At 41.3% G+C, this 16,393-nt stretch overlaps 1 protein-coding gene across 2 annotated transcripts in view; it reads left to right on the top strand.

Annotated features, from left to right (window-relative positions):
* The window catches only part of LOC111228606 (semaphorin-4B-like), a 46,337-nt gene that overhangs the window by 18,889 nt on the left and 11,055 nt on the right, over nt 1-16,393 (top strand). For both annotated transcript variants that reach the window (XM_022754590.1, XM_022754589.1), the window contains exon 2: nt 6,606-7,023. In XM_022754590.1, the coding sequence (XP_022610311.1) occupies nt 6,906-7,023 (118 nt within the window). In that variant the 5' untranslated portion in view covers nt 6,606-6,905. The remainder of the gene's footprint in view (nt 1-6,605; nt 7,024-16,393) is intronic.

The raw sequence follows: 16,393 nt of genomic DNA on the forward strand, positions 1-16,393 counted from the left end.
GGTGTAAGCAGCAGCGGTGTCCTCTTGTATGGCAGGATACACAATACTGTGTGGCTCATGAAAGACAAAAGTCTTTCCTAAGGGGGTGATGCAGTTTGAATGTCAGCATCAGAATCATTTAAACTTTTCACCACTGAATTTGTAGAATATCTGGACAGCTTATCATGCACTGCATACGCCAGGGGATCATGAAATGGGTCAGTAGCCTGAGCGATCAAAAAGCTTAAAGAGACATATAGATAAAGAAGAGGAGACAAATTATAGAGGGTTTTTTTTAGTGTTTGCAATGACTGATTAATTTCATGTAAAAGTGGGCTGCCAACTTAATGTCTTTATCAAACGATAAAACTGAATACTCTCAAAGATGTAGGCGTTTCCTTCCTCGGCAAAGGGTGTGTGACAGCAGTAGAAAAGAAATAGGCCATGTCTGGAAGATCAACAGGGCAGGCTGCTTCTGAAAAGTGGATCAGCTTACTCTGGATTGTTGAAAACTGAGGAGAGCGTAAAGAGAGAGAGGGAGAGAGAGGGAGAGAGAGGGAGAAGTACAAACTTCTACCAATTTCGCCTCAATCCCTCAGTATTTACCACGTCTGAGGGTTACAACACATGAATAGTTTTAATCCAGGTTTATGCCCTCTCTGATGTGTTTTGACAGGGAGATTTGGTGCCGGGAAATAAAGGGCACAGAGCCAAGAGAGGCAAATGACTCTCACACAGTAGTAAAGATCTCATTGAAGCTAGTATTTGTCTGGTGAGATTAGTGAGACTTTGGTGATCCTCATCTCCATACAATTACTAATATATAAATTAGAGTTTGATGAGGAGACCAACAATAGAGAGAATGTGTCTTTGCCCTTTCATTTGCTTCTCTTTTTTCTTTTCCCCCTTTCAGTATTTTAATGCACTTTTCTGTCTGTCGCAGAGCCCCTGCTGCTCTTCTTTCACCCACTTTAGCCCTGATAGTGATAGCAGGCCCAGCGACAGACCTAGCCCTGCTACTTTACATTTCATCAGCAAGCTGCTTCTGCTGGCTCCACATCTGTTATGGAAATTTGCGCAGAGGGGAAATGGAATGAAATGGAATATCATTCTGAATATTTTCACTTCTGAGACAGGGTTGATTTAGGCTCTTGTATAGGTTTCAAAGACAGAGGTGATGGAATATACTCATCCACTTTCACAGCCATATATTACCGTAATCTATCAATACGTTCTTAACGCCTGATTCAAATTTGGGATGTTTTAGGAAGTCAACGCTTGTGATAAAATTCATCACCTCTGACCGTGTGTCACAGGCCCCGGAGGAGAAGCAAGCTTGATGAATTTAACTCCCCTGAACCTTAAGTTCAAAATGTCCCCTATCTCTGTTCAATAGTTTAATAAGATTTTAATTAGGCAATTAAAAGTCTTTGGAATAGCATATGGTCATAATTACTGCTGTATGGTTCACTCAGGGATGAATGAGCCATTAATTACTCTTAGCTAGGTCTGGGGATTGGACTTAAAATGGGTCGAGTAGGAACGAGAGAGTGTTTCTTCAGACTCCACAGTCACCTAATCAGACGTACAGACTTCCGAATTTTCATTCACTGGGGAACAGGATCGGGTTGCGCCAGCTATTTGAAAATTCATTACCAAGTTTGTGCGTGAAGTCCTTTAAAAGTTAACTACTAGCTTATTTCAAACTGGTGTTTTACTAAAGGATTGTGAGCCATTACAACATGTGCAAATCGGTGCTAGGAAACGTTATTCCCATCTGCATACAGTACAATACGAGTTTCAGAGATTGTAGGGAAAAATCTGATTATGCTTATCTTGTTTTGGTTATTTAGTCTTGTGTTTTTGGAATCTAAAGTATGCTGTGCTGTTTTTGTGAAAAGGAACTAAAAATCTTCCCAGTTTACAACATTATTATTAAACAGCTTTTGCATAAAGCATCAGGTCAGACATATTGAGGGTATTTCATATTTCCTCTTTTACTCTTAAGTCCAAACAGATCTTAACTAACATTACCTTGCTGGCTCAGTTAGCTAACACTTACACCTGGTACACCTGAACAACTACTCTCTACCCAAGGACTAGTTTGTGTGGCGCAACCCATTTGAATATTATCCCCATCTACACTTGCGTCATAATTTGGCTCCAGGAGAATCTTTTAACGGGAACTAATAAATTAGTCATTGTAATGGGAGCAATGTGAGAATACTGTACCTTGAAACTCCCATTGAGCTGATACCTGAGCTTTGTGACGGAAGTACTGTCACGTCTTACTCATAGATAGGTATCTTTAGATCTGGATGAGTAGTTATAAAATAAACTGAGAGTAGGCAGCAGGTCCAGTACAGAACTGTGTCAACACTGCACCCCCACGCCGCTCGTCCGGTGAATCAGCCACTCTGTCCATATGTGCAGGCGTGCTCCTCCATTAAAGCCTCTCCTGACGGACGATATCCTCCACATCTCACATCTGCTCCGTCACACATCTGAGAGTCCTTCAGGGGCGTGGAGGTGCCGAGGGGGCAGGAGGGGAGGGGCTGCTCACAGGTTGAAGGCCACATCTGGGAGCATGTGACCTGGGTTGTTCGCTGGGGTGTGACGTAGGTGGCCAGCGTGTATTTTTGTGTGTGTGTGTGTGTGTGTGTGTGTGGTGGTGTGTGTGTGTGTGTGTGTGTGTGTGTGTGTGTGTGTGTGTGTGTGTGTGTGTGTGTGTGTGTGTGTATGTGTGTACAGGTGGCTTGTTCAGATGACAGGCATGCCAAGAGGTCGTATTTATCAGTCAACACTTTTCCAGTCAACAGGCTGTGTGTGGAATGCGGGGAGCCGTGACCCCTCCTACTCTACTCGTATGGCATATGCTAATAGCGGTGCCACCTGTTTCAGCAGTATACGCATTGCTGCTATTTATAAAACTCACATAGTCTTATAAGTAGTGCTGTCATGTCAGTCTTTGCCATTCAGTGATATATAGTGATAGTTTTAGCTGTATTACAGGAAGTGACTGGTATAGAGTTCTGGGAATGTCCCTGTTTGGTTAATATAAAACTTATATCCTCTTATTGGACATGTTCCACTGTAAAGTATATTGACACAGTAGGATAGATGATGTCCAAAGGTTTATTGCAGTATATGAAAATCCCATAACTTTTTATGAGGAAGTTTTAAATAGCAAATGCTAGTTTGCGTTGCTGTTTGAGTGTATTCTGTAAGCTTTTGGTTTCACAGTCACAAAGTTGCCTAATTTACAGGAGTTTTATTCCTCATGACAGCCAACCATGTGTTAATGACTCAAATCTTTTCTTGTGTAGAATTCACTCCCTGTTCCCAGTACAGCTTCTTACTGGTTCATTGAATGGTCTCTTCCCCTCCTAGTAATTATTTTCACTGCATGGACTGTCAAAACAATTGTTATTTAAATGGATGATGGGCTCAGATAGTGATAACTCTTTGTGCCATGTATTTCTGCCCCAAATGATATTTCACTTTGCACTTGGGATAGAGGGAACATAGCGGGGACAGGTTATGCCACCTTTAACAAATCCCAACTTGGACTTATCTCTGTAAACTCTTACTGTCCAAGTGTTGTAATAGCGTCGAGAAGGATTAGCCCCACGTCGCGCTGCTCGGGCCACATGCAGGCTGCCCTCATCCTCTGATTGGTGTAGCTTGTTGGAGTTGGTCACAGCTTGACAGAAAACTCTGCAGCCATGGCTCAAGACACCCTCCTCCACATGTTTTTCAAAAAATAATTACATTTATTTGGTTTACACATGATAATGTGTGATGTTATTTATTCTAATATAAAGACAAGGCAGCAAAAAAGAGCGTTCCTGGGACAAGACGTGATTTTCAGTGACTAAAACTGTATTTCTGTCTTGAAATCTTTCTATACTTCCTTTTATTTATTGAAGTATGTGTTTAGATGTAAATGCAGCATTATGTCAGTCACTATCAGTTCTCTGTCAATGAAACTGCATATCATTTTCAAAATGACTGCATCAATCAGAGACATTAAGACATTGTTAAAACTAGATTTGTGGAATGATCAAAAAGAATATGTCATAATGTTTGATTTGCTTGGTTAATATAAATGTGTGTACTGTTAATAAATAGCATTCACTAAGTCTGGTTGAAGAATCCCATACCCCACTGATAAAACTGGGCAGCTGTGGCTCAGGAGGTAGAGCGGGTCATCCGCTAATTAGAAGGTCGGTGGTTCGGTCCCCGGCTCCTCCAGTCCCTTTGTCGAAGTATCCTTGGGCAAGATACTGAGCCCCTGATGGCTGTTCCATCAGTGTGTGATTGTGATGTATGAACGTGTGAGTGAATGGGGGAATCTGACAAGTATTGTAAAGTGCTTTGAGGGGATAGGAAAAAAAAGCGTTATATAAGTACAAGTCCATTGACCATTAATAAAACCCAACATATGCCTTTTATTAGATAACGTTTTATAGTCTGTGGTAAAAATTTGACATATGCAATAGTTGCAATAATTATGTCAAACTGATTAAACTGATGTGTTGCTGGAGGGGATATAGAAAGAAAGGGTAAAGACTGAAGAGGAGCTCATAGACAGAGAGATGTGAGAGTATCATCCACAGGCAGAGCACACTGTCACGTCTGTGTAGGGAGTGAAAGGGATGATTCAGTTTATGCATCATGCAGGAGAGAGCAGTGAAGTGCAGAGTTGCATATAGATTTCTGTGCTGTCAGAGGGGCCCTTGTTCTCTCACTCACGCTGAGTCGAGCTCTCTTCTACGTTCCTCAGTCGGATTCAGCTTGATGCATGCGGGACTCTTTTTCCGACTGTCACACAAACCTAGAATTAATGTTAGCGCCACTGCTTGGTGGTCGAGTGTCGTCTCACTTTGAATTGCTCCACACAAAGGACACTAATGATGCTTACGGCCGCCCTCCTTGTCCATTACATGTTACAGTCTACTGACATCACGTGGGCTGCTGGCAGGGGGCACTGTCTAAAAACTGTCAGACAGTGACCTAGCCTGGAGTTTTTGAAGCAGAATCCTTTCATAACCTCATCTGCTTTTGTCATTATGATCATTAAGAGTCACTGTCCCTCGGCTGTAGGCTGAAACCCCACAGTGTCCAGACACCCTTGATTATTTTTCCTTTTTGTAACTTCGGTGGAAAAGGAAATGGTGGATTTTGATTTTCTTTTTAGCTTCTATTGACATAAAGACTTGACTTTAATGAAACACCCTGCTTCAAACACAGAGGAAATCTTCTTGAGTCTTGATTTGTCCTTTGCTTCAGTAACAGTATCTTATACTAAACTGTAATTGTTGGGTATGTCTGTCTGTATTTCTCCTATTCAAGTCTTGTGTGGGTCTCTACTGTTGTTGAAATAACCCTCTTTGTGTCTTGTTCTCTGGCCTTTATCACAGCCTTCCTGCTCCTCCAAATGTCATTCACCCGGCTCAGATTTGGAGATGTCTGTGTTTGCAGTAAACGTCAGACTGCTTATTGACTAAGAGTCAGGAGCCCCTTGATAGAAACCAGGAATAGCTTCACTCGCTACCTTTTGCTATTGATTGCCATACCTCACATGAAATTGAGCCTCCCGTTGGCTGCATTTAATGAGGAGCTCCCCGTGGCAACTGTAATGGAGCGTTTGCAGTTGGAACTGGGATGTCTGTATTGAGTTTCCCCTTATGTCTCACTACGTTCAGTTAATCAGCATCACTGAATTGCTTCATAACTCCATTACTGGTAAAATAGTTGTCTTGTGGCTTTGTTCTGATGTGTTCCTAAGTATTGTTGTAGAAGTTGTGGATAAATGAGATAAACAACCAAAAGTTAGATAATGGGGATCTGTATCGAGTTGATGAGAGCTGAACAGCACGCCTGTGCAAATTTGCCAATTTTCTTTGGCTTTGGACACTGTTATCTCCATGAGTTCCTCACTCTGAGCGCAGAACTAAAACCCTCTTTGACCTGTGGGAATCAAAACATTTTACAGTATCATTGGTTATAATGTATTCACACCATTTCTCACCACTCAGTAATAAAACAGAAGTTCACCTAGGTAACCTGTGGCCAGAAACTCCTGAAATTCCTGTAATGTGAGCTGTTATTTGGGTGTCACACCTTCTCATTGTCTTTAAGCTTTAACAAGCATTTACAAGAAATCTCTGCTTTCTTTTCTTTCCTGTGCATATGCAATTCAGATATGGAGAATGCGGTTTTTGGAGCGCAGGCTGACACTATTGAATTAACCTGACATGAGCATTGTTCACAGACTCACGTACTATTCTGTTAATGATCACCACAGTGGTATCACGTTCACACTCCTCTGAACAGAAACTGGAAGCAATACCATACAACCTCAGATCTGTAGTGTGTAGTGAAAAGGTCAGCTCTGGCCCCACTTGATAGAGAAAGTAGGTGGGCTTTGCGTTTTCTAATTAGCCAATGTTAAGCATATTAACATACCAAACTAAAATAGTGAGCATGATAAACATTATACTTGCCAAGGATCAGCATGGTAACACTGTCATCGTGAACATGCTAGCATGCTGACGCTAGAATTTAACCCATCAAAAGCTTATAATCATTTGAATGCGTGTCGTTTCTTTTCCTCTTCACAGATCTGAGCTGAGACGCTGTGGTGTTGTGTACGCATGGAGGCTGATCGGTGGAGGTTCTCCGTCTTATTCTGAGGGTCACAGGTCGTCATTTCAAACCAGCCTCATCGTCTACAGCCCCAAAGGAGTGCCCTGACTTCACAACAGTGCATAGGCCTTCCATTCAAGGAGCCTGGAGCTGCAGCAAGAGAGAGAGAGAGAGAGGGAGAGAAAATAAACACGGGTTAAAAAAGACGCTCTTCATGAATTCCCCAAAACCCTGAAAGGCAAATAGTGCAAGTTGGCTGGCAGTCCTGAGGAGGCATGTGGACAATGAGTATGGCTTGGCTCTGTCTCCCAGCCTACACTGTCCTGCTTGTTGGTTGCTTTCATACAGCTGTCACGGAAAGCGACGTCACTCCGCGCCTCACCTTCTCCTACAGTAAGTTTTATCCACTTCTATGGACTATAGAATAACCATGATGTTGCAGTAACACATCACTGTCACATGTACATCAGTAGCAGACTTACCGGGCTGTTACTTGTCATTAAAGGAAGGATGACGTGAGCTTTGGTGTTTTTCCGGGGTTTCATAAGATCCTTTTGCGTGAACAGCAGCACTTGGCAAACTGTTTATAAACAGTCAAAAAGAGCAGGACTATTACTGTCCCTCGCTCTGTGTTGTAAAGCTGCTGCAAGATCACAGCTGGTCAGGGGTAAAACTTTACACAGCAGCAGCTGTTTTCTATTTACTATTTAGTAATTCTTAATTATAACAAAGTCTACCTACATTTTGTACTCTCACATCCTGCCTATAGGAGGGATTGAAAAAAAGTCAGTACACTTCATTTATGTCCATTGTAAGAGCTAAAAGGATTTAAATGGGTGAAACGGTGTTTGTCTTCACCATAATGATTTAAAATCCATGTAAATCTGCAGTGAATGGCAGCCCCGTCAGTGTGGCTCTGTCGAGTACCTACAGGTCAGACATAATCACAAAATGAACAGGCCTATTGTGCTGCAACATACTGAGGGGAGTGCGACATAGTCTCACAAACACTAAGACTTATTGCTCTTATATAATCTGTATTTATTTTGTTTGCTTGCAGAATGTCATAACAACAGATATAGTTAATTAACCTTTTGTGCTGGGTTTCTGTGCAGCATGCTCTCTTCATACCTCGGCTGCCACTGGTGCCGAGCGGTGATTTTATCATCACCAATGTAATAATCTAAATGATGTGCACTTGAGATGACATGTTGGATTTAAACATTTATTGTGTCTTAGCATCCTCATGGAAAATTCATCATAACGATGAATTATGAGATCAACGCAGGCTTTCAGTGATTGAACTGTCGTTAGGGACTCTTGTTCAGACATCATTACAGAGTTAATGCCAGAGAAGATTGTGTTGATAGATCGCTCTTAATCATCTCTTATAGACGTGGATAAAATTTCCAGTAAGGAGGTAATTCTGAGCAGGTCAGCCATATTGCCTGTCTGAGCCTGTCCATACCCACATGTAGCACCTCTATACCAACCGGTAATATCTCTCACCTGCCAGCCTCAACAAAGCCCGCAGATCAGCCCTGCTGGAGCGTTTCACAACAACACACATAATCAATCACTCGCTCAAAAGACGCCTCACACCTCTCTCCCTGCTGATGGAAAGATTTGTTTTTAGTGCGTGCAGCCAATGTTAAACTCCACCATATAACATGCAAAACCCACATGTCAGAAGTCTGCTGAATATATGCTTTGCATTCGGATTAGCTGAAGTAAAGCAAGGAAGGTTGTCCTTCTTATATTGCATCTACAGTATTTTAGTAATATCATTCGGAGCTAACCAGATGTATCCTCAGTCATCAGCTTGTTTTATACTAGCATTTATGTTGCTGTAACTTTTGCCACATTGATAAACTGACCTTTCCATGAGGGGTAACACAGTTTTAATGACAGAGGTAGTTACGATCCCCAATAAAAATTAACAAGGGGTGATTTTATCAGGTCTTTCTGACCTATATCGACGTGGCTAAAGGCTCATAGAGACTCGAAATTTACTAGCCGGGTTATAAGGTGGGTCTGACAAAGGAAATTTAAAAAGACTGAAGATGATGGTGTTTGAAAGACCAGTTGATGTAAGGTAAAAACCGAGCTTCCACCAGCTGATGAAGGTTTGCGCGGCCTGGTGATGGAAGTTGTCTGGCTGTGCTGATGTCGGTTCTGCTACACTGACATTTTCCAGCCTCCCGCAGAAGAGCTTTTGTCACATTGTGTTTACAGTATCAAAGCAGAATGCAGAGCTGCGGGCCTCAGGGACCTGAACTTCATACAGCAGAAACTGGCCGGTTTCATCATGGTTTCTGGTCCTCTCTATCCCATCTGGATGCCAGCTAGCTTGACGGCTTGGTTGCTTTAACCTCCAAAGTGTGGGAGGGCCAGAGCCCTGTTTGGCTGCTTCTCATCCGGTTGCATTTTCGTAGACTGACTTTCCCTCCTCTTCGCTCTTGCTCTCTCTGTGTCCCCTGGTCCCCGCCTCTGCCTTAATGAAGAGGGTAATCTGCCATGAATAATGAATGGGGATTTGTATGTGTTATGGTGTGAACACTTGTCTGGTTCTCATTATGCGCCTATCAGGACGGATCATGGGTTCAGGGAGTAGGGTCTGCATCTGCTTTTCTCTCCGCATTTGTTCCAGGCTTTAATGCAGACCATGCTGAACGGCTTAGTGTGTTGGAACACTATTTAAAGGCACACCTATAAGCCACTTATGCTGCCTGTTTTTGCCCGTTGATGTGTTCAGCTCCCTGTTAGACATCATGCGTTTGGACAGTTGTGCTTTAATTCCTCTGTAGGGGCCATGCCCACAGCAACACTGAGAGTGAAGCATTTTTAATTATTTAAAAGCTGTCAAGTCTAGAGCATCTGTATCAGCTTCCCTCAAGTAATTCAAAATGACAGTAGTGTCAAGTGAGATAACAGCTTCTCAATATGGTGATGGTGCCACATAGATGAACAGCAGATTTTAATGGTATGGATGCTTGCCTTGTTAAAGTCCATGACAGTCAAAAGGTGTGGAAAGTTACAGAAAATGTAATGACTATTACTTTCATTATAACTAATCATGTATTCTAATGGAGGTGGCAATCAGGGCCAACAAAATTTAACTAAGCCCAAAGTAATTTCATAAGAAAGACAACAATTTTGAAAATCAATTTATAGTAACTGAAGAAAAAAATATGAAAAACTCTCTGGTTTTGGCTTTAAGATTTATTTGTCTTATATGATGATAAATAATTTTGGGTTTTAGTTTGTTGAATGACAGATTTGAAGGCCTCGCCTTGGGCTCTGGGTTTTTCATTATTTTCTGACATTATGTATGCCAAATGATGAATTGATTAATGATGAAAATTATCGGCTGATTAACTAATAATTATAATGAATAGTTTCATCGCTAAAAAGTTGTTTACCCATAAAACCAAAGTTATGTATTCAGTTATATTATGAAACTAAAAAACCTGCAACTGTTCACTTCTGCAATGCTGTATTTAGCAGTCATTTAATAATTAATCAACTAATTATTTTAGTACAATGTAGATTTTAGGTTATGAAATTGCAATAGAATTAAAAAGGTACACTACACAACATTGTTCTGTGTCATAGATTTCACCTGCATGAGATGAGTGATTTATTTGAATTTAAACGTAAAGCAGTGAATACAACAGGTGACGATTTGATGATGCTGGAATGATGTGTGTGTGACTGACCAGTGTCCATCTTGGTCATTGTTTTTAATCCATCATGAAAAACAAGATCATTGATCTTGATATTGCTGATGTTTATGACACCCACTCTGTTGAGGCCTCCGGGGAGCGGGACATAAATCAAACTCAACAGACCCTGTAAAAACACTCTCATTGCTTCGCTCGTTCGTTTTCAAGGTGTTGTGAGGACACAGTGATCGTGTCTCTGCTCCTGCTGTAAATACGCAGCACAGCGTCCGGCTGGTCAGAGCATAGTGCTGCTGTACAGTTAGAAACATGTCTTGACCTCCATGTACAGTCTCTTTCGTTCTTGATACTTCAGCCCCGCTCACACTGGAGGCAGGGGTCACGGTGAGTTCCTGATGAACCAGCAGCTGGTTTACATTATTGTTGCTAATCTGGGGTCAGCTTTTGCTGCTCCCTGATCAACAGATTGCCCTATGAACATTTTTCATGGGAAAAAGGATCTTTTAGGGTTGAGGTGCACACTCTTTCACAAACTACAGGTTTAAGAGATATGACAATGGAGTGTTTAAATGTTAACAGATTAGTTTCTATCCCCCAATAAATTGCCCCACCAAAGCCTGTTATCCCATCCCTGCTGTGTGAATACGTAATGCTCATCTCTACACTTTACAGTTTCCTCAGCATTTACAGTATTTGCAGCATTTACAAAATGACTTTCCATCCTCATTTTCCTGAAGCTGTGTTCAAAATTGCCACCAATCTCAGCATCAGCATGGTACAGCGGAGACAATATCCCACTAACAAGATGCAGCCCCACCGGTTACCAATACAAACAGCAGGCTCACAGCTTGCCTAATGAATCTCCCGGTGAATTGACCCTCTTGGCCTGTTGTCTTGATGCATTCCAGATGCCTCGGTCTCTGTCCTTCAGCTTCCCAGGTCTACTCTCCCACACAATCACCCATTCAGCACTAATAGCTAGTATAAAATTACTGCGGATAATTTAGTTAGGGCTCCAGTGTGGCCTGTTTTCTGTCTTGACAATGTGACAGTAGTGGGAATTCTGGCATTGTTCTGACACCGAGCCAGTCGGACTCCTGTTGGCACTGCTGCTTCCTGTCACAGTGGTCATCGCTTCACACTCAATAGAGGGTTTTAATCACTTCTTCTCAAAGCAATTGGATTTACGAGGGTTCATCCGTTCTATCCCAAACAAAGTCCTTGAACAAGTACACTAGGCAGATGAAGAAAGAGATTTGTGCCGGTGTCTTTTCTCTCTGCCTGAGTAGGTTCTTCCTTATTAGTCTTAAGTATAATTTGTTGTGTCTTTATCTTCACAAGCTCATTCTAATGTCAAGGTGTCCCAGTTCATCTGTCAACCCTCACTGTCAAACAAATTAAATAAACTGCATTGCAGTTTTCCACATCTTGTTCTCCTGTCCTTGCTCTGGTGTTTTCACCTGACACCCTCTGTCTATAAGATGGGTAAGGATTTCTTTCTTTAGGCTGGAGGAGAGGAATTAGCCACCTCCTTTAATTATGGAGGAGTCAAATCCGCCTGTCTTCAAGTAAATAGTCCTTTGCCCCAGCATGGTACCAGCTTGAATCAACTCGACTCTACTCGCCTTTTTTGGTTTTCCGGAAAAGGTTGTGGATAGTACGTTGTACTTGATACTGTTTTGGTATTTCCCCCGCCAAGGTTCCAAGGAAGCTGAGGCGATACCAAAAAGCAAATATCAAACGCTACAGACTACTGATTGGTCAGAGAGAATCATCCCTACTGCATCATCATCATTGTGTGAGATGGGACGCTCTGAGGGAACCCGCCATTTATAAACAGCCAAGCAACAGCACACCACTCAGTGTAGCCTCTTACTTGCTGTTAGTTATTGCACTATACTTTTAGTATGGTAACCTGCGAAGCCACGCTGTGGTCAGTTGATGAGGTGCAGATGTTTCTCTGTTGTCCCAATAGCTTTGTGCATCGTCACTATAGTAACAATAGCGCATAGAGGGGTACTATGCATGGAAGAAGAAGCACTTGGTACCAAAAGCGAGTTGAGTTGAGTCGGTGCAGTGGAAAAGGCTGAAAGGATGGTTGTTACCTTGTCTGCTTTCTCAAATAATGTAATTGATCCTTTATTTGGTTTAATTTAAAAAAATGTTTCCTTTAGTTCCTTTAAGAAAAAAAAGCTGAGTAATGAATCCCTCTCTATTCTTGAAAAAGTCTAATATGTTGTATTTCATAGATATAATATATTAGAAAGCAGTTAATAATTGAGTTAATAGAGTTTTTCTAAACAATAGCGAAGTGATGATTGAATCTCTGTGCAAAAGATTCCTACTGGATAGACTGGGCGACTATATACTGGACTAGATATAGTGATTAAAGTTAGATTAGTTACAAAGCTTCATGACTGTCTTCTTAGTTTAATTGGTTTAATAAATTTTTTAAATTCTCATCTTGTCGAGGTGCAGTCTTTTCCTCACATGACTATTGCTTGCAAGCATCCTTCTCATGTCCTTTCAAAGAAGAGAATGTAGGTCGTGTTTACGGTCAGAAGACTGGAAATGGGGCGTCTGACGGCCCTTAAAGATTGACCCATCATGACTCTATTTCTTGCTCTTGATCTCAATAAAGAGAGGCGACCATTTTTTGCGGGTCAATCTTTATAAAAGATTGGTTCTGGTAAGATAAGACTCAGCACTAAAATCAGGTGCCATTCCATATTTTTAATGTTGACAGTAACCCTCTAATATTCTCAGTGTACCTTGTTTGCAAGAAAAGTTAACTAATAAACAGATTCTGAACCAGTTGTATGGAGACTAAGTAGCAGAGTTCGGTGGTAATTTGCCACTTGTCCAGTGTATTTGTTACAGACAGTGTTTTCTTGTAGTTGTGCAGAAAGAAAACAAGAGCGGGTGCTTTAAATGAGGTATGCAATCATCTGATCTCCTGAACATACAGCTGTAAGAGCTGATAAAGGCAGCCCCCTCTTAAGGGAGGGCACTGATTGAATCAGCCTGTTATAGTTGCCCTACAAAAGAAGGCACCAAAGGACAAATTACTCTACACTTTTCTCTATTACTCTAGGGGATGTTCCACGCTTTTAATTATCCGTCTAACTTTTTTTTGGACACAGACCCATCAGGAAATCAGCTGCAAAATGTAGAAGGATTCCTTTAAGCCCAATATAATTAATTTCCCTTCTAAATAGATTAGTAAGACAGTCTAGGCGAGTATTTCAGTCCATTTAGCAGTGTCATTTGCAAAAATTACTTTTAATTACATAATAATGGCAATGATCTCATATTGCTTACAGCTGTCAGAGGTTGAACCACCAAGTGTGCTGTTCATGCACTTATGTAGAGGGTCATGGATGCTGTGAACCAGAGAAAGCCACACTGTCAAACTCTTGGAGATACAGTGACGTGTAAACCCTCCTGCTCTTCCTGCTGGTTCCCTCTTTCTGTCGTGTTTTCACTTTTCAGTTGGAGGGGTCGTCTGTCCGCTCGACCTGTGACCAGTGTTTCCATCATCAGTGCAGCAGAGTGGGGAGTGGTTTGGTTTTGTTTGGGTTTTCTGTTCCATTGTCATTTTAAGATATCTGCTTGTGAAAGTTGTTGTGGAGGTTAATTACATTTTGTCTGCAGTGAAAAGATTTTAAAATTACAGTTGAAAATCTCTACAGTCCCCCATACTCAGGATAATCCACAGACCTCAGTTTTCCTAGGGACCTTTTCTTCTGTAGAATAATTTGAGTGAAAAATGTTGACAGTCAGGTCTGTATGGGTCTGTAAAGGACATCTTAGAACCTCACAAACTGTATAAACGTTAATGGCTAGATACTATAAGTGAAAAGATGGGTGATGAATTAAAAAGAACGTAAAGTGTCTTAGGAAAGTGTTGGGCCATTAACAGCATCAGTTTGCCTTTGCATAGATATTCCAAGTCTCTGGAGCTATACGGGATGGGATGGATGAATGATGGACCAGTGTGAAAAGACATGTGGCGTCCTGATCATAACCACTTCAATATAAGTACCCTAAAAATAAATCCGTCCAATACAGCAATGCACTTCAAAGTGGAGACCATGTATTCTTTATACGTTTTGTTTTTTTTTCTAAAAGGTTCTCTTGCAAGAGAAAAGCAAGATGGACAAAGCTAACAATCTTTGTTGTACCTCTTCAGCAGTGACATGATGGCCGTTTGGCTCTGACACTGTGGCTGCAGGAGATATGAGCTCCTCTTCCCCTCTTCACTGCTTCCTCTGAACAGTCCTGTCTGTTTCCCTCTTCCTGCTGTACACCACAACATAGCTGGGGCTGCATTGTCATGAAATGGCCCCTCAGGAGTCAACCTCAGAAAGTTGAACAACAATACAGGGGATTCTCTAAAAGACTATGGTGGATGCCGAGGGGAGGGGAGGACAAGTTCAAGTCGGATACACTCATTAGCTTGTGAGTTTGTTTTGGGGTAACAGTCTGCACACACTGTTCGACCTCCATAAGTTATTCTCTCCTGGTTTTGTGGTGGCAGGACTGTGTTGGTGCTTATGACTGCTCTGTTTTCTAAGGGGAAATGTCTGGCTCTTGATAGCTTTAGCTAAAGTTGTAGACTGGAAATTCAAAACATTGAGTGGAAAGACGATAAAATGTAGTAACTGTTTATATAGAATATTGATTACAGCAGGTTTAAACATCGTGCTGACCTTGAGGCATACCTTTTATTAATACAGAGCATGGTGTTTAGCAATTACCTACCCCTCAGAGAAATAAAGAATTGTAAACCAATAGCGCTTTACTGAAAAATGATTAATGTTTTCCTTAAATTATAAATGGAAAGCTTTGTATGGTTGCAAACCCTCCTGGATCTCTTTAATGATACTCAATTAGGGGCCCTATTGTTTTTCTCCATCAGCTGTGGTCGCTAAGTATGACAGTGGTGATCTGACTCCAGAGAATACTTGTGTAGATATCCTCCCTTAAAGCTTTTGTTTCGGTTCGGGCTTTGGCCTTTGTCTTTCTCTCTCTGTAAATAACAGTTAGATTCACCCAAGGACACGGCACCAGCACAGAGCAGCACTCCATTCATCCCGTAATGACAGTGAAAAGGGGAGTGAACGGCCCCAATGGGTCCATGTACAGTACGTAGAGCAGAGCCTCTTGTGGTTTTACGGACAGATTTAACTACAATATGGCTCTCTGTTGCCGTGGCGATGGACTGCTATTAACGTGTTATTTTCCCGAGGGAGAGGAAGTCTCTCAACCTCCTGTACCTACCCACTGAGGTGAGGTTATATCAGGTCACACGTACTGCAGGGCACGTACCACATAGTGTGCTTATTATCAGTGGAACATAATGACACCTTATTCTATCTGGACTGGATTAGTTTTATGCAGGGAAGTGCCATAATTGTAACTATTACCACCAGCACCTGTGGTTTTAATCCAGTATGAATCTGCCGTTCCTGTGATTCCTATGAGTCTAGAAAGTGAAAATACAGTAACCTCATGAAGGAAATAGTAAAACTCAACTGAGTTTGGCTTAATATTGTAGTGCATCATATGTTTAAGACATAAGATATCATCGTAGGCATACAACGAAATTATGTTTGGTGCCTCTTAGCGATAAAATAAAAATAAAATATGCTAGATGGATATACTACAGCACAAAATACGATAAATAACCGAGACAAGTTACGTAGCAAGATAAAAGATAAATTGCCAAATAAAATGTTGAATTGTCGAGGTAGTGACCTCTGTATATTTATACATATTTATAAATATGTATAAATATGTTTTTGTGAGCTGGAAGATTAGAAGTGAGACTGTGGCCTTTATATATATTTTTTGTTTGTTTGTTTTCTCACCCCATATTTTAATTTTTATATAATATAAATGAGGCTCAGCATGACACATTGGTTCCACGTCAGAGTTCAGTTTCATTTTGGTGGCAGTGATAACCATTGGTAACTTTTTATTGAATGAAGTGATTTTAATTTTGTTGTGTTTGCCATAAATGTGGCATTTTGCTAACAAAAACATTTTATGTTCCATTGGTGTCTGTGTGAAAAGGA

Source organism: Seriola dumerili, unplaced genomic scaffold (genome assembly GCF_002260705.1).
Source record: "Seriola dumerili isolate Sdu_G_001 unplaced genomic scaffold, Sdu_1.0 BDQW01000219.1, whole genome shotgun sequence".
Taxonomy (NCBI): Eukaryota; Metazoa; Chordata; class Actinopteri; order Carangiformes; family Carangidae; genus Seriola; species Seriola dumerili.